The sequence below is a fragment of the Strix aluco genome, chromosome 1 (genome assembly GCF_031877795.1).
Source record: "Strix aluco isolate bStrAlu1 chromosome 1, bStrAlu1.hap1, whole genome shotgun sequence".
NCBI lineage: Eukaryota > Metazoa > Chordata > Aves > Strigiformes > Strigidae > Strix > Strix aluco.
Window position 1 is genome coordinate 29,985,233 of NC_133931.1, and position 22,806 is coordinate 30,008,038.

The following is a 22,806-nucleotide window of genomic DNA, read 5'->3' on the forward strand; positions in this document are numbered from 1 at the left end:
CTCATTTTCAACTTCACAGCAAAATTTACTAGACTGACATTCATTAACCCAACTGTGCTAAGAGCTGGTTCTTGCACCTTGCTAACCACTACCACTATGCATTAATTTTTTCATGTTATCAACTGTTCACACAGATTCAAAGCAGTCAGTCCTTAGCAGCTATAACCCACCTGAGCCAGGAGTACACAGTGCTCATCAGCGCTGATTGCTCCCGTTCTTGGTGGCCTCAGGGGCCAGGTGCAGGAACTGTGGATGCAGGGAGCCAGAGCTGGAGCAAGCGTCTGCCTTCTGCCACCGCCCGCAGATTTGGAATCTTACCCTTTTATAAGACCATGCAATCTCTAGACAATTCCCAGCCCTCCACCTCCACCCTTGGACAATGTTACTGTGTGAAGCAGGGCAGGGATATTGTTTTCCCAGGCCACAGCAGGTGCCTTATTCCGTTGGTGGGTGGCTTTTTTTTTTTTTTTTTTAATTTTGCTTTGTTGCTGTTTCCTTTCTTAAAGCAAAAGCAGTCTGTTCCCTGCTCTCAAGGTTGTCCAAGACCAGTCACTGACCACCAGTGAGTTGTTTTTTCTGCCACAGCCTCTTGCTTTCAACTTGTGCTTGTGTTTTCAAGGCCTTTGTTACATCCCACGCTTAAGCTGCACCTCATAACAAGAGGCAGCTGGTATCAAGCTCTGGTTCACACAGCAAGTTCTCATAACAAGTTGGTAACAAGCCCAACAGGCCTTACACAGTTAGCTAAAGGCCAGGGCCTTTTACTTGCACTAGTGCTTTTACTGGGCATAAAAATGCATATACAGGTATACCACATCTGTGTGCTTACACCAGGGTTCTGAACAAGCTGATGGTAAAGGTGGCTTAGTGGCAACAGGGCTCTGCTTTAGCTCCTGCAAAGTGGAAGGTGAGAAGAAATAGCTCCACCTGGTGCACCAACAAATAACTAATTTTACTACTAACTATTTTACTTACTACTGCAGCATTAAACACTTCAGAGTATGACATAGTACAGTAACAGTTTAGGATCCTCTGAGAACAAATCAAATAAAAATAAATGGCTGAGTACAGTGGAGATGGTAGAGTCTCCATCGTGAAAGAAGTATAATGATCATATTAACATAAGGCTTATGATTAGCTTCCAGAAGCAGCTGCTAGTTTATTATCTCCTATTCTTCAAAAGCCCAATAGGAAGCTTCTTGCTCTAGAGAACCAAACTATGCTGCCAAAAAAGCCACTCTAAGTTGCAGGAGTCATGCATTCCTCATCTCAGTGGCAGATTAAACGTATTTTCAGGTAAATTCTTGGATCTCTCATTACAAGAATCTTTACCCCAGTGAAGCAAAGCTCCAAGCTCTTGTCTTAAAAGCAAAGGCCCAACCTTCTTTTCTCTTATTAAACATGCTAGTTCCTAATTTCATATGATGCTTTTCTTCTATATATGTGTTTTGACCCATTTTGACAAAACAGTTAAAAATAACCAAAGGTTAGAAAGAATTATTTATTATGAAAATAATGTAAAAATATTCGTCTGATTCCTGAACCATTAAAGTATATCACAGAGAATTCAGAAAACAAGGAAGAGTGCGTTGTATGTATGAATTTGCTTAAGTTTGTGTAATAAGTGAATATATTAATAATCTTCAAAGATCTTGCTGAATATCATTCAGCGCATGTGTAAGTCGTCTTATTTTATTTTCCATGGCTTTTTTATGGTTTGCCGTTTCCTGCAGAAGCTGTCGCATTTCTTCTTCAACATAGTAAACCTGAAAGAGCACACAGAGATCAAATAGAATTCTTGCTTTTCCTTAATATGCCTAAAATCATATAATCTTGGCAATTTTAAAGACTGATAAGCAATGCAAGAGTTACATGCTTATGTTTAAATAAGCAATGTACTACTTTTGAGAGAGGATGCAGTAGCAGAATTTTGCTTTAAAAAAGTATTAATTTGCTAGGAGATAGTGAGTAATGTGTCAAACCCAAAATACCTACTATGCAGAAAAAGCACTAGCTGTCACACTAAGGAAGAATGCAGTATATGACAGGAACAGTAACTTAACGCTGGCATAGGTGAGTTAAATGGATTATCTGTCATAATCACCATTATTCTTGGCTGTATAGGTAAGGAGATGTTTAGCTATCGACTCATAACAGCTACACAGCACACAGCTTTACTTTGCTTGAATACAGAACCTCATGATGGTACAGTTCTAAAGATTTTCCTGCTGTGCAAAGATCAAGGACTAAACCAGGGTTGTTTCCATCCAGAGATTAGCCAGATAGATATAAACAGGTGATTTGCAAGCACCACTGTTGTAGGAACCATAGAATAAAAATGCAAATAGAGTATACATATAAATGTAGTATTAAAGTTACTTTTTCATTTGCTGCTTCAATTTGTTTTTCCTTTTCAGTTGCCAGCTGCAATAGTTCTTCCTGATGAGCTGCCAACATTGACTCAAGTTGTTTTCTAAAAGCATCATCCATTTCATGAAGTTTTTCCACAGCAATCCTAAAAATAAAAAAAAAAAAAATCACGCTCCTGCAAACAACTGAAGTATTTTGGTTTGCCCAATTCTGCCTTCGATAAGGTTTTAATAACATAGGCACGAAGACAATTATTTCAACATCAGAAGATGTCCCATTTTCTCAAGTACGTGTTCTAGTTTTATGCACCATGTTTAGGGCTTCTGCGTGCCTCTTGGCAGAAGCATTTAATCACTAGCAAAGAACACAAACATTCGGGCTTGCTACTATCAACATGGATAAGAACTCCACCTGTTTGCAAACATCTACTCATCACACTTTTACTTCCTGAGAAGTCAATGACTGAGATACGCGATCCTGTAAACCGCCCGTAAACTTGTGTCTCTCAGAAACAGAACAGTGTCTGCTTCACAGTAGTGAAGCATTTCCCTGACTCCAAGCAAATTCTGGTTTTAGGGGATAATTCTAAAATATGTGGCAACAGAAAGCAAGGCAAATTATTCCGCTATACAATTAATTTACAACAAAATAGAATTATCTGGGGCAAAATTTCAGTTTCACTACTGATCTTCCAATAATTCCAAAACCTAGCACTACTGACTCTTTCGTTGGGTTTTTTATTTGTTTTTTTAAAATCAAACTTGACCATCAAGGTATTTTCTTTCATTTATTAATCAGATGACCTTCCTTAAAATAATAGTGAAAGTGTAATTAATCAAAGCATTTAATTAAAAAAGGTAAAGCAAAGGTAAAGCAAATCGAGGCTGCACCTTGATTACTGTGTTCAGTTTGGGGCCCCTCACTACAAGACAGACATCGAAGTGCTGAAGTGTGTCCAAAGGTCAGTGAAGCTGGTGAAAGGTCTAGAGCACAAGTCTTATGAGGAGCAGCTGAGGGAACAGGGGTTGTTTAGTCTGGAGAAGAGGAGGCTCAAGGGAGACCTTATTGTGCTCTACAGCTACCTGAAAGGAGGTTGTAGTGAGGTGGGTGTGGTCTCTTCTCCCAAGTAACAAGCTACAGAACAAGAGGAAATGGCCTCAAGTTACACCAGGGTGGGGTTTAGACTGGATATTAGGAAAAATTTCTTCACTGAAAGGGTTGTCAAGCATTGGAACAGACTGCTCAGGGAAGTGGTTGAGTCACCGTTCCTGGAGGTATTTAAAAGACATGTAGATGTGGTGCTTAGGGACATGGTTTAGTGGTGGACTTGGCAGTGTTGGGTTAACAGCTGGACTCAATGATCTCAAAGGTCTTTTCCAACCTAAATGATGCTATGATTTATTAATATTGTTGTGATAAGTACTGAGGATCTGTCCTAAGTTTCCGACACAGTGCATAAGATATTGTCATCATCCTGCACAGACCTTAGTGAGGCACTGTGGTCTCTCTCATAAGCCCAAATGCCAGCCACGGTTGCTTGGCTTAACCTGTGATTAGCAACCAATTTGTGCCATGTATCCTGGTCACGACCTAGAAGGTTCTAGACAGGCTCATGCTCAAAGAAGCTCTGCTACAGACTGTAAGACTGTGCCTCATGTGCACAAGCATCTTCACTGCATGACTCCAGTCAGCATGTGTGATCACTGTAGAAGAATCACTATCACGTAAGCATGACATGGAGTTTCCTCACAGAGGTAAACCAAAAGCGTTGTGGTGGAATGGGCATACTGGGCAGGAATGAATGTAGGCTCCACTTATTTTCAAAGAAAATGGTCACACAGCTAAGTTTAAAGATGAGTGCTGTAACAATGCTAGTACCACGAAGTAAGTCACCTGTATAGCAAGAATTACTTCTATGCACAGAGTTTGCAGCAACTGGGCTCACCCAGTACTTAAAAAGGTATCACACATTCTTTCACCATATAATCTAACATTTTTGTATAGTTATTAACAGAGCAACTCTCTAACTGAGCAGTCACAAAATAAGCTATTAAGGTGTTCACCTCTGAGTCTGAAGACTTTTATTTCTCTCTTCAATCAGCTTCTTCTCTTTGCTATCGAAGCTCTCCTTCATTTGTTTAACCTGCACCTCCAGCTGGCTTAACAGCTCTCCTTTACCTTGCCACTTCTTTTTCAGTGCACTGAAAATAAAATGCACATATTTACAATTAATGTGGATGTAATTTCTTAGGAGGGCAGGAAAAAAAAAAGAGTTTTCCATGCTTCTATTTTTCCACATTTCTGTGGGTTTTAACAGAAACCAAGTACTCTCTGAACATAGAGTAACTTCAGAGAAGTGTTGCATACTATTATGATCCCAAAGAATTATCACTTTTATGTATTACCTGTGTGCATTCTTAATGCTGTCAAGTTCTACTTCTTTTTCTTCTAGCAGTTGCTTTAATTCCTCTTTTCTTTCCTTTTGCCTTTCTAATTTTTCCATTAGCTCTTCAAATTCAGCAGCTTTTTCATCCAACTGCACTTGAAAAAATTTCTGAGCTTCCAGATTTTCTTCATGCTGTTTTCTGATTTGTTTATCTTTTTCTTGTAAGCCCTTTATAAGATAAATATTTTAGAACACAAACTCTCTTCATTTTAACTTTATTGTTACCCTTTAAGGGTATCTGTTTAGACTATGCTGGAATAAAGTAGAGACAGACGTGAAAGTTTACTCTTCCAATTGTATTATGTGAAAAATACTTAGTAAAGTGGTAGCCAGTTAAATAATCTTCATCTGAAAGAAGTCAGAATTAAAAAAAAAATTCATCAAAACATAAATCTGAAATTGAAAGCAAATTAAGAAGAGAAGGTATTTAGAACTCTAATACAACATCTTATTCTACATACACAAATCACTGAGCTCATATTCTGTTACGTTGCTGTATAGTTTAATGAGTAACACATCTAACCTTGCCTGACATAACATGCTATAAAACTTTGCTCTGATTAATAAGCTAAAGTCTCTAAATGAGATGAATGGAATTAACAGAACAAAACACAGTAGCTCTGCTGTTCAAATATTGATTTACAAGAACAGAATAGAGAATAAAATATTTACATTATAAAATAAACCTGAAGCGAAGTTTTTACATTTTTTTTTCCTTTCTTTTAAACACACAGGAAGAATTATGTTATCCTAGGTTCTTCCTCTCTCAAAATTATTATCAAGAATAACTTGAAGCAAGGCAAAGAAAAGAAAGTCTTTACATAAATATGGTTCAATTAGAGATTCAAAGTAGCATCTCTGTACATCAAGTTAATACAAAGCCCTCTTCTGCTCTCAGTGAAATCAATTGCCGCTGACAGCCTGACTGTCCTTTCCGAGCTGGTAAACTAGGAGTGCAGAGCCAGCTTTCTTTACAGCCTTTACAATAACTTTCACTGCAAATCTTAATTTTAGTTAAGCACGCAAGTTGTCAGACACAGCACTTACTTCTTTTAATCTCCTAATTGTTTCTGTCTGATCGTCCACTATTTTGTTTTTAATTCTTATCGTATCACTGTCCTGTTCCTTTTGCTTTTTTAACGTCTCAATCTCATTCATTAAAACTTCAATTTTTGCTTCTAGTTTTCCCCGATCTTGAGCAAGATGAGCTCCTAGATAAAACAGGATAATCACACTACAGCACTCATTTTACAGATGACCTCAAGATGTATAATGTCGTGGGGAGGTGAAGGTAAGAACCACCTTAAAAACCAAAACATGACCATTTTGCCACTGGAAACTGCCACTGTCGGGCTTTAATCTGTAGGCAGGTAACACTTAAAAGAGGAAAATGTAGAACAGAAGGTCTGTATTTTATCCTTTGAAAACAACTCTGATAAAAGTCAACAGTAATCCTTACAGATCCAGCCAATCTCAAAGAGCCCACAAGAATGGTGCTGAGTCACGTGAATCAGGGAAAATGAAAAAAGTCCAAGCTTTTTTTCACCCAGTATTTACCAGGTGGTTGATTTTGGGTTTTTTTGTATTTTTAAGATATATACTGAAATTTTCACATTAGGCTTATCTGATAGACAAGTAGCATTACATAATACTATTTACAAATCCTTGTTTTCCTAGTTTTGTGTAACATTATGGTATTTTGACATTTTTGGGAAATAAACTATATTAGCAACTAACTCCCACAACTGCTGTTACAGTTCCTATAATGGCCTGCATACTACAGAAGATCTATTTTTGCACATCATCTTTACAACTGGATAAGATCATCAAGGCATCCAGAGACCCTGACATGATTACAACTATATTGGAGCATTCGTTTGAAAGGTATGACATTGAATATCACCATTTTTTCTGCAAAAGGAAAAAAAAAACCCACACGTTATTTTACCTTGTTGTGCCAACTCTTGCCCCCATATTTTTCTTTCCATTTTTAATCCATCAATCACTGATTCCTGGGCTGTCAGCTGAGAAATAAGTTTTCCATTTTCCTTTTTCAGAAGTTCAAGTTGAACAGACTTCTGTTTGTATTCCTCAGTCACAGTTGCAAGTTCTCCAGTTCGACACTATGAATTGAAATTTCAAATCATTACCAAGTGGCTAGGAAAGTAATACTTATATACAGCAAATTAACTAAGGAATATTCTGCTTGTAAACAGGATTCTCTCTGCATCTCTTCCTAGTAATGAAGCACAAATGTTTGCTTCAAGTAGACATATTTCAATCCCAGAAAACTGTAAAACTGATTTTTAAGTAGCCACTTTAAATCACCAATGCCATTATAAACACTTGCTTAGAATTCTAAATGCACAAGTCAAAAAAAAAAAAAAAAAAAAGGAGAAACAGAAAGTCAAGATATTAAAAACCAAATCAAAAACAGACAGAAACTGGGATGAACTTCCACTTTCCATGATAAAGATTTATCCTCAACTATGCAGGCTACTTTTTGTTTTACAGATTACAGCTGTTTTATATAGCTATTTTTAAATTTTGGTTTTAGCAGCATCACTGATTGGCAGAATCCTATTCTGCATAGCAGCACAATGTTTGCACACCCCAACCGCAACATGTAGGGAAGTGATTAGAAACAGCTGTGCAGGGGTTGTGCTCCAGAGAAATTTTAACATAAAGATGGACTGGATACATACATGGACTGGATCACACAACAGCTGAGAAGTTATGTTCCCAAGATTTTTAAGAATTATGTACGGACAATGTAGTACTATAATATGTTACCATACAGTGATCAGTAGTGTAACATAAAGCAGCTGTGCCCCCAGTACTTAACATTCAAATTAGACAATGAGTAGAAAATGACTAATTCTGCTAATTTTATGCAACCCTGAGATACTAAGATGCTAATAAATACACTTGATTATTTGTCCAAGTTCATTTTTACTTCATGTAGAGTGACAACTGCAGAACCATATTCCATTACTTTGAATTTACAAAGGGTCAGGACTATTAATGTAGGTTTTTAAATCTCAGTTTAGAGTGACCACTTGATTATATACAAACTGCTAGCAATTACAAGGCAAGGAGTGCACTTCTAAAGACACAAATGAGTCTAGATTTTGCTGTATGGGGAACAGTGTTTGTGAGAAACAGAAGTGCAAGACACAAGAATAAAGGCTGATGTGGAATACTATGTTTTAGCGTAACAGGAAACATGTCTTTCAGTCAATCTACCTTGTATGGAATTGTTACTTTTATAGATAAAATATTACCAAAATATCATATATGTAGTTGAAATCTTTTGAAACAAGTACCTTTAGGTTTGCTGTAGCTTCTTCATTTGATTTTGTTAGTTCTGCAATCTTTGCTTTCTGTTCTTTCACTATACTTGTCAGGTCTTGGATCAGACTTGCCATTTCCTTTTCCTTTTGTTCAAATTCAAACAGGGCTCGTTTATGTTCAACTAGATCAGCAGCAACATTTTCAAAACCCTCTTTTACCTAAAGTTTTACAAGATAAGACTTGAAAAATTATAACATTTGGCGAAAGGGTGTATACATACACACAAATGAAATCTGAATTTCAAATAAAGGAAGAAGTAAAAGTTCATCAACAGTATGTGAAATCAGTGAATATCTGAAACTGGTATTCTACTAGTTTGCTGATGATATTTCAACTCAAAAAACTGGTTCTGCTCAGCTACAAACTTGTAAAACAAAAACCTGGAAAAAAATAATTCATGGGCGGATGGGAAGCAGAGCAGGAAAAAACACAGTTTGGGAAATGAAAACAATGGATTGATTTAATCTTATTGTTAAGATTAACATTGAAATCTGGAAAGACGAGCTTAAAGTTAATTCTATTTCTTTTCCTTGCAAGAGAAAGATTTGAGGGGTGAAAAAACAGTCTTTTCTTTCCCTTCTTCTCCTATGTATGCAAGTGGTTTAAAATGAAGAAAACCAAGTATAATTGAAGGTGAAGCATTTAAAATTTTATATTATTTAACATATAAAATAATGTGAACACTAGCCATAGAAATAAGTTATCTAAGGAATTTAGTAAGCAAGTTTTGAATTTGAATTTCAAAATGCATATCCAAAATCCAATTTGGAATAGATAAACAATAGGAAACTTTATTATTAAATACACTAGTATATATGTAACCATAACCTTATCAAAACACCACAAGTTTTTACACTAATTGAACATATTCTAATAGAAGGTCAACATTTTTTAAAATTAATTGATACCACCAGATAGAAGTTTTTCTAATTTCCTTTGATTAACATTTAGTTATGAACAAAAATGTTGGGTTTTTTGAGTGCTGACTTGGCATTTGGTGTCTAAGTTCTAATCATTGATCTTTCAAAGCTTATCACCAGTATTTTTAGATGAATCCTTGGAGCAAATACCTTAAGGATTTAAAAAAAAAAAAAAAAGACAAAAGCAAAAAACCAAACCCCAAAACCCAACACATTTAAGAGAACTACAACTCCACCTAGTCTGAGATGAAATGTTCTCTTAGTCTTACCTCTTTAAACCGTTTTGCTTCAATAGTTAAAGCTAAGCGAAATTCATCTTCTAATTCTTTGTACTTCTGGTTTAATATATTAATTTTCTCCTGAAATTCTTTAACATGTTGTTCATGCCTCTGCTCCTCTTTAGCCACTTCTTTTGACAAAGCATCTTGAAATTCAGGTCCATTTAAAGCAACTCGGGTTTCAAGTTCTTTCCTGAAGTTATCAAACATATACTTGAGACAACAGCTGCAGGATCTCACAATGCTATTTCAATTTCCTTAGTATTTCTTAAAAAGGTTAATAAATTACATAATAATTGGGATAAACTCCTTAGTTTCACAGACAGATTTCAGTCTGACAATGGCCCTAGGGTGAGGAGAAGTGTGTTGACTACTGTTACACATCTAAAGGAATAACCTTAATTTTTAGTTCAAACTTTTGTAGAAATTATTCAATTACTCTTTTGCTGTAGTTAGCATTTGTTTGGCTTGCTGTTAACAAAGATCTGGAAGAGACATTGGAATCAGGGAAACGCACTGTACAGCCAAATACCCTCTTTTGCAGTCATTCTCTTCACCCTCACCCAGCAACTGTTGCTTGTCACTCAGACCCAAAACCTGAAAAGCAGCAGCAGCATGGACCTGAAGGGTTCCAGGATAAGCCTCCTTCCTGTCTGGAAGCATCTCTCTAGGAGAATGATGAAGCAAAAGTACCTTGTACTTTAAGATTATTCTGTTCAGCTGCTTTAAAGCACAAACACAAAACTCTGTCCTTCACATTACATCTTTTGGAGATTTATGAGATAAGAATTGGAAGTTCTCAAAACACAGCTGTCAGATTCTTCCCATCTAAACCTGCAGTTATCTTGGTATCTGAATACATTTATCCTTGTAAAATTTAGCAAGTGTAACCAGCTTATTTTATTAATAACCTCTCTCACATAGTAGTATACCACACACCACTTGTTGCTTTAGTTTGTGCACATATTTGATTGTATTAGCTAAACAGTATAGAACTTATGTTCAAGTATTCTCCAAAAAAAAGGAAATTTTGAGAGGAAACAAGAAAACAGTCACAAGCCACCTGCCCACCCTAATGCAAGACACTGTAGAAGCTGACTTTTTTTTGGAACACTTTGTGTTACTGTAGTGTATGCAGATCTTCAGACAACAATTCAAATGCGATTTTATTTTTATCTGGTTATTTTCTGGATTAAAGATCAAGTATTTAAAATAAAAAGTTCAGCCATCCATAAGACAAGAACCTATCAAGTGAAAGGCCATAAGAACACAGTTGCCTACATGGACTTAGCAGTCAAGAATCTACAAGATATGAAGACATTCTTAATTGAGCAGAAAAATGGGTGGGAAGACTTCTACAGTTTTACAAAGACCATTTCTCACATTAAAAACAAACAAAACCACACCCAACACATTCACAACACTAACATCTCTATTAACTTGTGAAAGTAGAAGACCCCATACCTTTGCTCTTGTTCTCTTAATATAAGAAGTTCATGTAGTTGTTTTACCTTCTCCTTCTGTTGTCGAAAGGATATTCGAAGTAACTGTACTTCTCTTTCATTTGCTGATGCTTTAAGCTCTGCTTCTTGCACCTGTTTCATCTGTGTAGAATTCATAAAGAGAGAAGCAAGATTTTCTTAAAACTGTAACGTATTCATATGTTATACTAGAATAGAAAGTAATAGGTGCTTATTTAAAGTTTTATACATGTCTACCTGGGCCATTACATTCACAGCATACTCCACAACTGACAGTATTTTTCACAAATTTTTATGGAATTTTATTATGTTATCTAGCCCAAGACAAAGGAAGGTTATTTTTTTTTTCCTTTTTACTTAATATATTTTGTTACACTTGCAGAAATTTAACATAAGATGTTTAAGTCTTAGCTTAGCTTATTAAAACACAAAGTAACTTTTACGAAGAACCCAGGACATTTACTAAAGAACTTGAAACCATCCTGCAGAAGTGGAACAAGTGTACTGGTAGAATGATCTCCTCAGTTACAAACTCTCATATTGTAATGAGTTATTAGTTTCAAGCAAAACATTTTTAGATGTATTCAATATGACTTTTTTTTTTTAACACTTTGAGTTATCTGTCTGAGTTTTACAGCTTAAAGTTGAAGAAAGCTGCTTTCTAAAGATTCTACAAAAAAAATAGAGAATAAGTATAAACACCAGGTGGCATACTCCACTTTTTCCATTTGATGCAAGTTTTTATAAGTAATTCCATTTTATAATCTTAAGCCTTTTACATACAAAGCTGTCTTTTCTGACTCAACAAGTAGGAAAAAAAATGAGAACAGTTATAAAGGTTTTGATTACTCATGAAATGGTAATTCAGAATCAAGACACTTCAGAAGCTGCAAGTTAGAACATGCAACAGAAACAGCAGAGGTGATGTTAATGGAGATATTCTTACTCCTAATCATTACTTGTAGCAGTCATCTCAATCCTTTTGTGCTCAGGCAGTGAGCAGTAACAACTGTCTTGTCAACCTGTCCTCCTAAGTAAAGCAAAGGGTTTCCATGTTCCATACTTATACAATTCTAATCTCTTTGCTTTCCAGAGTATCCAAATTCCAAATTTGTGAATGGTTAATAGACTAAATACTCTGTCAGTTATCTAATGGCAGAGATAGAATGCAGAGACAACCCAGTTTACTTTCCAATTCTCACAAGAAAATAAACCAAACACACCCAACCCCCACAAAACAAAAAACAACAAAAAAACCCTGCAACATAAATCTGTTTTCTTCCAGAATTCCACCACAACTCTCCCCTCAACATGATTTTTGAGCAATCAAAATGAAAAAAAAAATTAAGGAACAGCTGTATGGAATGTCCTGCACTGTCAAATAAAACATTGGAAACTGTTTATCATCTCCTGCAATGTCCCTTAAGACGTGTAAGTGCTGCTGCATGTTATGAGTTCCTGCTCGCGAATGCCAGAGGTATCTAAAGTTCACAGAGTAACTTCAGTTGTACAAAAATTGTTGTGAGGCTTGACTACGAAGCTAAGTTCTGACGTTCTACATGTTAAGCCTCTTCACAAGTAACATTTAGACGCATCCCACTGTACTGTTGTTTTGTGGGTGAAGTGAAGCAATTCTCTCCTAAACTGAAGCACTTAAAAACAAAAACACATGCAAATTTAAAGAGTGCCAGAAAATAGGGCACACATTTAGATGTATAGTAACTTATTTATCTTGAATCCCTTAAAGAAGTAATCTAGTAATGTTGACTGAAATCCTTAAACAGAGACTACCTAGAATAACCATAATTTACCACTGAAGCTAACTGCCAATGTGTACTATGAGAAAGCTCTATGAAATATTATAGAATGTTAATTTTGGAGTTGATTAAATAGGCCAAAGGTATATTAAATCTGAGCATTCAAGAAGAGAATGTAGTCTCTAGAGCATCATGATTATTCTTTGAAACATAATTATTAAAGAGCATTTGCTACAGGATCTTAAAGACAGGAACAAAGATCTTCCCTTTAAAAAAATTTTGCAGTTAATAAAAATTATGCTACTATCAAAAGAGATTATTTATTTCTAAAAACTCATTAAAGGAAAAATGAAAACCTCATACACCAGTAAGTAAGTATTTCCTTTCTTATAGGAAAAGAAAAAAAAAAAACAAACAAACAAAAAACCCAACCACTCTCCACTTTACATCACTAAATTTAGTACTTTCCAAAGTGACATGCAGATACCTGATCTAAACTGAAAGTCACTTCTAGATCCACAGTAACTCCAGAGTGTTTACAGATAAGCAAGAAAATGGAAGAGCCACTCAGGTGCCTAAACTTGAGCCTAAAGTGGAGAGTGGATAATCCATAGCTTGAATGGCACTTGCAGTTTGGCTGTCAGCACGCAGTCCCTGAGTCTGTTCCCTTTCAGGGTATCTAGAGCACCACACTAGCAGTTCAGAGACTTTTCAGGATGGATGTATTAGGATTCAGTTCTGTAAGTGGATGTGTTCAGTGACACAGGAATGGGCTGATACAGGAATATAATCAAACAATAGAAATAGATATTGGAGGATGCAGCATTTGGCCACTGAAAATTCACCAGTTAATTATTCAGTCAGAAATAGTGGCAGTATCTGGTCCCACATCTTGATCTTACGTCTTTGTACACTGAACAAAGTGCCTCTGACAACAAAAACATCATTATCTTCTCCAGCTGTAAAACCAAAACCTAAGAAGTCCCAAACAAAAAAACTCCAAACTAGAATCTTTAAGTTCTCAGAAATTACTGTTCTGTTCACAATTAAAAGCATCTAATTCTTTAGATCAGCAAAATAAACAGAACCACCAGATTTCCACCCTGCTAGTAAGATCTTTATTGGTTTCAGCAACGTTTTAAAATCACTTGTCTTTGTTACTGTGTATTTTCAGAAAATACCAACTCTCAGTGTTAAGTACATAGGACTTGTTCTCCTTTATCTTTAAGGCCACATCACATGACATACTTCTCTTTATAGGAGACATTAATAACAAATATCCATTTTAATTGTCAATTAACTACTACTATGTAGAAGAAAAAAGCCCCAGGTTTATTGTGAAAAACTCAGACTTAAGGCTTGTAAAATCTAGTATTTCTTATTATCTAGGACTATAGTAGCCATCCTGTTGCCACTGTATTCTTTACTCATTAAAGATATTTACCTCTATTGTTCGTTGCTGCAATCTCTGTGTCTCCATCTTGGAAAGTGTTTCTTCTAAAGCTTGCATGGCCTTCTGACGTTCTGCTTCTTTATTTCTTGCCTGATTTAACTCATCTGTCAATCTTTCAGTTTCACCTTTCAACTGTTGGACATCTGCTTGCAGCCTTGCTTTAACATCTCTCTCTTTCAATATCAATTCCTTTAATCTGAGAATAAATGCAATAAAGTTGTATTACAAACATGTTAGTATTCAGTTTGATGCCAAATACATTGAGAAAAATACATTAGTGTGTGTCATGGCACTGTATGTTGTTCTTTGCTGAGTTTTACTATTTACAGTACTGTCATGTAAAATTGTTTGAAAACATGTAAAATATTACTAAAGTCATGTGTAGTATTACTATACGGAGATTCATTTTAAAAGAAACTGAGCTGGAGACAACCTCATAGATAGGTCTTTAAGGAAATGACATTCCAGTATCATTTTGCTTTGTACAGAAGTTGAACATATAGTAACAATTTGTAATTTAATAATTTTCTTCAGAAAACTTTGAAATACCCTTAAATACTCTAATAATTTTTGATATAAGATCTATCTCAAAAGAAAAGGAACATAATAAGCTTCTTATCCAAGGTGGTAACAAATAAAGGTGGGAAGTGAACCTAAACCAAAAAATGTGTCTTTCATAACTACAACAGTTAAGAAAAAGACAAATAGAGCAGACAATTCCAATCATAGCTGATAACAAACAATGCTTTGTTAGAAGGGAGAACTTTTGGAAAAAAGGATGCTGCTCAGAACCTACAAGGATGATGACAGCAGTCTATAGGAAGATATGCTAGGCCTGACCTGCACAACATACTGCCTACTGGCCAACTCTGGCCTGCCAGAAACATCTTTGTTCAAGTGCACTGTGCTGGAAAAAAAGACTGCTGTATGTACAGGTGAAAAGGGAGATTGGGAATTGGAAGCAGAAAGTATGATACGAGACAGCTATTAGTACTTGAGCTGAAAGACCAAGTACAATTATGATACAGATTGCTTAGAAAGTAATGGCTAGAAATGGAGGTGACATACTGATACTGTTCTGAGACAAGAACAGGAAGAAAGCTGCAGAGCTACAGCAAGGAATTTCATCAGGTAATACTGAGAGAAATTCTAGCTCTACTTCTTGATTCATTATTTTCCAAGTGTATTGTTTAAAGCTGTTCTGAATTAAAAAAAAAAACCATGGAACAAACTCACTACAGCACTGTTTCCCTACCTGTCTGTAGTGTATACAGCCATACTCTGAATATTCTTTTCTTCTTTTGCATGTTTCTGTAGCTCTCTGACGTGCTCTATTAATTTCTTCTCTGCTTGCTCTGCTTTCCATCTCCTTTCTTTCTCCTGATCCAGTTCTTGAATCAGCACCTTAGCAAGAATGTGGTAAGCATCAACTTACTAGGAAACATTCAAATGTAGCCAAAAGTGACAAACAATATTCATAATTGTAGAACAAGTATTCTTTGTCTTTCTGGAATTCATGGATGACAGAGGAAAGTGCAAGTGGCCAGGCCAAAAAACCCCACAAAACTGAAATAAATAAATTCTCTTCCAGCTGACACTACAAGAACTCCACTATTTTTTGATACTATCTACACACAATTATTTCTGTCACTTCCAATTTTAAAGTTTCACCAGGAGACATATGCATGGCTCCAGGTGAAGACATACTCATATTTAACTTGATAAGATGCAAAACATACTCGATATGTTGATTCCTCTGTGGCATTTGAATTAATTTCTTCTACTTTTTCTATATTGCTCTGTCTTCCAGTTAATATTTCAGCTTTTCTTCCCACTACTTCCAAGTCTTGAGCATCCAATGATGAATTCAGATGAGAGTCTCTCTGACTGGAGCGTGGACACTTTGAGGAACTCTTCTTCTCTTCCCTATAATAGCAGGCCATCAAGGTATATTTAAGAACATTCAGAGTTTAAACAGTAACAGGGGATTCAGACATTTTTTCAGGCAGGACAAAATTTTACAGTTCTGTGTAGATGTTGAACTGTACAGAGTTCAAAACCACATAGAAAATTTTCAAGCAGATCATAAAACAAACAGCTAAATTCAAATCTTCAGCTATATAAAAAAAAATACATCTTATGATCACATAGATTTTAAGCAGTTTTAGAGAAGCAGAGTAGCTGTAGAGCTCCAGTGGCTGACTAAACTAACATATTCCAATTTATATCATCTTCTATGATTTATAAAAATATCAGAAGTGATGCGAACTATTATGGCATCCTCAGTTTCATCACAGAATATGGACAGTTAAATCCCTGACCACTGCTTTGACACCATGAATCTTTTATTTATATTTTTTAATGACTCAATTCTTCTGTCTGTGGAGACTTCTTCTGTCACCACAATTTAAAACAAAGATGAAAATACAAGCTGTTAGAATTCTGAAAGTGTTTGTTTTGGAATCTTCAGTTCAATTTCCTTTCCACCTAAAGACAGAAAATGCTCATACAGGAAAATGACTGAGTGAAGCCTCAGCAGCTAGTAATTTTTAGAGCATTAACAACAGAGCTAATTTACCCAACCTACCACTTTCAGCAAAATGTTTCAAGTCAGACTACATTCACTTGAACAATATTAAGCTTAATTCGTTTTGGCTTTATATGGCAAACACTGGGATACCTGTCAGTTATTTTGTTATTAAGATGATTCGCATGACACCTAGTAGATAAGGTAGTTCTGCGGTAAGTAGGGATCTTGCTTCTTTTCACCACCTTTCTGTTGTTCTCTTTCCCACTATCATTTTCGCTCTCAGAAGTTGGATCTGTATCTCTCTTAGCTTTGAGAACATTTGGAGGAGCTTCCCTTCTTGAGGTATCAGACACCTAGGAACAGATGCAAGTTTTATCTACACATTTTAAAATTTCCAATTTGCTAATTTCTAACATTTATTCAGGCGCTATTTTTAAAAAGTTCACACAAAATAATTTTAACAGAAAAGTAAGTCATTGCTTCCAAACAACCCCTTCCCTCCTTGCTAAAACATTTTGTTGTTTTAAAGATAAAATAAACCCAACAGAACAGCATGTTTGAGAACACACAGTTGTATCTTTTTGAAATACCTGAAGTTTGGTAAAATCCTTAGGCACAGAAGCTTGGTGCAAAATGTAAAATAAATACTGTATTTAAAACCAGAAAAGCCTTGCAAACATGCAAGGTACACCACAAACTGCTACAAAAACATACCTGACAAACATATCAGACCAACTTGACCTATTAGCAAAATTAATTTCCAACAACTTTATAATCCAGGTATTTTGCTGCATTTCATATTTTACTCTGGTTCAGTTACTATATTGATGGCTTCAGGGCAAAAAACAGAAACAATTTTTCCATATAATATCATCAGATAAGTTTTCCTAGTCTCACACTATGGTTTTTACTCAGTATGAAAGTTTTTGTGATTCAAAGTGCAAGCTTCACTTCTAAAGACTTATTTTTATTTTATTCCCAGTTTCTCAAAATTAAGAACACATTAGCATGAAGTCAGCACATACATACCAGTAGAAATGTTCCAGTCTGTCCCATCAAACTTTTACATTATCAAAAGGTACACCTCATTTTACAAACAAAACTTTCTGTGCAATCACAGAAAAAACCTCACCTTTTGCAGTATCTGTGAAATTTGATCTTCTATTTTTTTAATCCTCACCTCACTGTATATTTTATCAAGTTCAGCCTTCTCTGGTTCTGAAGAAGAGACAAGCTCTGTAGAGGAGCTGATGGCACTTTGTACTGGTGTTCTTGTACGTTGACGAAAATGAGCTAATGCCTGGTCGATATGTGGTGTCACCACTGGTAAGGTAACACAGTTCTATCAAAAGGAAATATAACCCTTGTAACATTAATGAGTTGCATGCAATATAAAAATAAAACATATTAATTTTAAAATCAGTACACACAAACTATGGCACCTGATCTCTGGACGAGGGGCACCCAGATGAAGCCAAACAGCCCAAAATGTCTTCTAAACACTGCAAATCTGAAGAGTTTTCTTCTGCCAGATCCACTGGTTCACCAGAAATATTTCTTCCATCTAGAGCTGTTAGCTGGGGCAATGTCTGAAGAACAGTTTCTCTATAACCTTGAGGAAAAGACCACATTTAAATTGAAATTAATCTCCGATGGAGATGCCTAGTGCATTTTAGGTACCGTGTTGTCTTAAATTATTCACTGCATTTTTAATAGAAGAAAAAAAGTAGTGAGTTATCTACAAGTGTCTCACCTTTCCCCACCCATAAGGCTTTCACCAGACAATATTACAAAACAAATTAACTGGGAAGCTGCCTGCCTTGTCCCAGTCTGCACAGGGATTTACCCACCACCATCAGCATCCTGCAGCTGCATAGACAACCTTTTAATGTCAGCCTGCTGCACCAAAACAGTTGTATCAGGTGCAAGGACAGACAAACATAATGGAAAAGCAAGTTCTGAAAGGGCTTAGATAATGCCATCCTTTTTCAGTGAATGACATAAGGTGTTATGAAACTGTAAGGCATCAAAGTTAAATTTCTTTAAATTAATAGAATTTGGACTTCTGAACATTGCAGTTTTGAAAGTAAGTGCCATCAGATAGATACGAAGAGGTACGTAAAAACTTACAGAAGAAAACTAGTGGAATTTTCTAAGTTATCCAGATAACTTCAATAGTCCTGCTACTGCTTCCCTGGTGCCTGAATGCATTTGTAAAACTTGTTTCTGGGTGCTTTTGAAAACATTACCGAAGTCCTTATTTGGCTTCCCTCAATTATCTCTGAGGTTTCTTTCCAAGAACTGTACACACGTTACACCTATACCAGTTACATGCTCATGATATGGTTGTTATTTTTGTATTATTGTAACTCCTACTGTTCTACTCTTTGTAATGAAATTATCTTTGAGCTGTCCCAAAAGTATCAACCCTCCACTTCTACCTTCCTGTATGAAATTTTTCCCTTATACACAAACGAAGAAAACAAACAAAACCCGCACCAAAACAGGATGCTACAATTTAACTTGTTTGAACACATGGTGTAATATTTAAACAGTGTAAAAAAACCTACCCCCAAACTGGAAGCTCTAAGCAATGCAACTGAAAATGATGTATCCACACACATTCCTCCAACTTGTCTCCACACTGCCTAGTGAAACCCCTGCCTACTATTTTGATGAAAATGCTAATTACTGCAGAGCATCTTACGAGTCTCTCACTGTTTACTGAAGCTGTGGGAAAAGGAGAATCAAGGCTAATAGTGCTTACTACTGATCTTCCTCTTAAGGTCTCTATCAGTAGACCATCTACTTCTCACGCCTGCCCTCCTTCTATATAGTTCAATATCTCTATGTACATTCTTCAAATTCTCCACCCATCTACCTTATAATATTAATACTCCTTTCCTCTTATTTCTGCAATACTTTCTCTTCCCAGCACTCTTTGTCTCTCTCCCACCTTAACCCAAAATAATATGGGAAAAGCCGAGCCTTATCAAAGGACACAAGTTACAATTTTGAGATATGTCTGGGGGAAAAAAAAAAAAATTAATGGAAAATGAATTAATTTTGACAGAATCTAGATTTCTGCAGGCTGGCCAGTTTATGAATGAATTTCCAAGCTTCAGAACCTGGCTCACAGCTTAAGGGAAATCACTGACCTAACGAGCACACAGTGTGTCTACCTAACATGAGATACATACCTGCTGTGTGACAAACTGGATTGGCTTTTCCATTTTTTTCCAGTGTCAGATTCGTCAAACAGCGCAGCCCCTTTGTGCACTGCAGTAAGTGATTAATATTGTTTACACAGTTGCTGTGAAGGTCAATATGGCTAATCTTATGACTGGTTCCATGAAGGCACTGAAATCCTGAAAATGTGAGAAAAAACACAAAATAATGATTTCTGCTATGATCTTAGACTATAGGGTTTAGAAAAAATGGCACCTTGTTGAACAATATTCAGTAAGTAATACATCTTAACTGGAAATGATGTTAACAGCTTTCGTTCCATAACCTTATCTACATATATTAATGAGCTACACTGCTACTCAGTACAACACTTAAGCTAGTTATGAGGGCTAACTTTAAAGAAACAGATTAGCTTCTAACTGTTAAGCATATAAAAATACAAATTTTGCTTGAAGTTCCTTTTTATAACTCAGTCCATTAACAAAATTGTTACCAATATTATTTTTAGTTTTCTTTTACAAACTCCCTTGATTCTGTAGCTTAAAACCTTAGTTAGAAGCAACAACTGACAATTTCAACAAATAGATTTAGAATAGATTCATATCCAAAGTTGCATTTTTGTCCTATAAAAAGGAAAAATATTAATATTTTGGAAATATCTTCTAGAACTATTGCATTTTTCAATTTGGAAATAAGTTTGAAATGTTTATTGTACTACTTTGAACATGCTCGGTCTCGCCAAATACAGGAGAATAAATTCCAGTTCAGAACAACCCTTAATGTTAGAAACTTGAAAGATGACAGTAGCAGCAATTGCCACCTTTAGTAGCATTACTCAATTAGCTGACCTACTAGAAACTTCTAAAAATACACTTCATCAATTTTTTAAAAATTAAAGTGAGACAAATGCTTTTTATTGCACTGCACATGCCAGAGTCACTTACCAGAGAGATCATGTATGTGATTATAAGACAAATTCAGTATAGTTAAATTAAAGAGTTTTTCCAGTCCTAAACAAAACGAGGAAAAAAAAAATTAAGATTTTCTGAAGAATACTCTGTTCTCATCCAGTCAAAACTTGCAAAGTAAGCCTTTAAAAATCATAACAAGTTATGAAAATAAACTATGATCATAATATAAAAATAAATTTTTCCTTCTAAATTAAGGCATTTTGCTATGATAAAGCCTATACTGACTATATAGTCTTTTTAAAATTTACATAAGATGGCCAGTAGCTCATACTAACTTTGTAAAACCTTAATTATATGCATATTTTCCATAAGCAAGATTTAACACAACTCTCAGAAAAGCTTCATGAGTTACTAAATGGACAGAAATAAATACTGCAGACCCTCCACTTTCGTTAGCAGGTTACAGGATAAACTTAGGGTGCGCAGATTAGCCAGGGAATTTAGCCCCTCGATCCGGCGGATTTGGTTTGATGACAGATCTAAATGCTGCAGATTCCGGAGGTGGCTGAGCCCTTCTATTCTGGCGATGCAGTTACAGTGTACGTTGAGCGTGTGCAGGTCCGAGCTCAGGGAGACCTCCAGCAAGCTGCGAAGGAAAGGCACCTGTTATCCTTACAGGTCTACCTACCTGTATCCTACCTCTAACCAGCACCCCACCACGCCCCGCCACGGCGTCCCCTCACCCCAAGCGCCCAGCTCCCCGCGCCGGCTGCAGTAGGACGCTGCCCCTCCGGCGAGCTCCTCACCTCTTAAGGCCTTTATCCATGAGGCTGAGCTCGCCGGCGATAGCGCGGTACCCCGCCATTCCATTGGATCACCCACACAAACCACCACTTCACTTCAAACTTCCCTCGTCTCCCTAGAGGCAAAGCTCCGTGCTTTACGGCTAAAACGCAAACCCTTCACGACAACCCCACCGCAAAGCAACCCCTTCCCGCTTTTTTCCCCGCCTCCCGCCGCCAGCATGGCGCATGCGCGGAGGGGGAAGCCCCTGGGAGCATGCGCGGAAGCGGAGCCCGCTGGGAGCGTGCGCAGAGGGGGAGCCCGCTGGGAGCATGCGCACAGCCGCAGGCGAGGCCGCGCTCTGCCCGGCGCTGGGCAGCGGCGCCGGCGGGTCGCGTGTCGTCTCTGAGGTGCCGGTGGGGCAGGACCCTACCTGCCGGCTGGGAGCGCCTACCGAGGAGCCTGGGTTTATAAACGGGGCTGCTTTGAGTTCTCCTCAGGGAGCTGCTTGGGGGGGGTTTGGAGTTTTTTTAGGGCTGATACAAGTATTAGGAGTTTACTCCAGTCGTGGCTTAAAACTCACCACTGGCTCAAGTGGGCCTGGCCTGGCCTGGCCTGGCCTCACGTTGGCAGGGGCCACAGGTTCATTCTGTAGAAGAGTTTTCTAATGCATTGAAGCTCTGCCAGCACTTTGAGTGTTGGTTCACTACCTGTTCATGGGCCTGCCTGCACAGGGCCACTGTGCTGAAATGTGGGGCTCCCGCCCTGGTGTTTGTGCATGATGTGACCCCCGCTGGATCCTGAAGAGCAGAAAAATCCCAGAACTCTGCTGGGCTGCTGGGAGATTTCTACCGGCTGTGACTGGGGGATCTTGCTCAGCATGGCCTGCCTGAATGGCTGGGGAGAGCTGCGAGGTGACTGTAACTAGTGACAAGGCACTGGCTGTTACAGTACAACTAGGATTTTTAAGAGAAAAGTAGCTAAAGGTGAATTTTGATTAAGCAATTTCAGTAAGGCTGAACTAGATGTCCTGATAGGCTTCTTACTTGGACTAGGCACTGTACATGCTTTTTAATATCAGTGCTATTGTAGTACCTCTTTACTATATTGACATTTCTCCATGAATGGCTTTATTTTTCAGGGTGCTATAGCATCACTGTATAAGCTTACAGTGCAATGCTGAGTATTTGATGTAGAAAATGAAAGCCTGACCCGGTATGGGAAGGGGTAGATGCATCTAACCACCTAGAAGTAGAAGGGGAATCATTTCCAGTGGGCATTTCATACAGCCATTGCTGGGATTGGATGAGTCTCAACCCATCTCACACTATTTA

The 22,806-nt window shown here is 37.0% G+C and overlaps 1 protein-coding gene across 3 annotated transcripts; it reads right to left on the reverse strand.

The window, feature by feature from the left end:
* Positions 1-1,487: 1,487 nt before the first annotated feature.
* Positions 1,488-21,675, reverse strand: LRRCC1 (leucine rich repeat and coiled-coil centrosomal protein 1). 3 transcript variants are annotated; one of them, XM_074816583.1, is made up of 19 exons: positions 21,496-21,675; positions 21,130-21,335; positions 20,723-20,788; positions 19,790-19,957; positions 18,032-18,201; positions 17,722-17,931; positions 16,740-16,942; positions 15,799-15,985; positions 15,315-15,463; positions 14,051-14,255; positions 10,833-10,972; positions 9,360-9,561; positions 8,143-8,328; positions 6,765-6,939; positions 5,864-6,027; positions 4,776-4,984; positions 4,434-4,571; positions 2,380-2,515; positions 1,488-1,766 (listed from the first exon to the last, which is right to left on the reverse strand). In XM_074816583.1, exons 1-19 carry the CDS (start codon positions 21,552-21,554, stop codon positions 1,644-1,646), a joined length of 3,096 nt encoding a protein of 1,031 aa, XP_074672684.1. In that variant the 5' UTR covers positions 21,555-21,675; the 3' UTR covers positions 1,488-1,643. The 3 variants fall into 3 exon arrangements, with proteins under 3 accessions (XP_074672684.1, XP_074672701.1, XP_074672692.1); XM_074816600.1 differs by lacking the exons at positions 1,488-1,766; positions 2,380-2,515; positions 4,434-4,571 and having other exon boundaries at positions 4,843-5,164; XM_074816591.1 differs by lacking the exons at positions 1,488-1,766; positions 2,380-2,515; positions 4,434-4,571 and having other exon boundaries at positions 4,843-5,209.
* Positions 21,676-22,806: the final 1,131 nt, after the last annotated feature.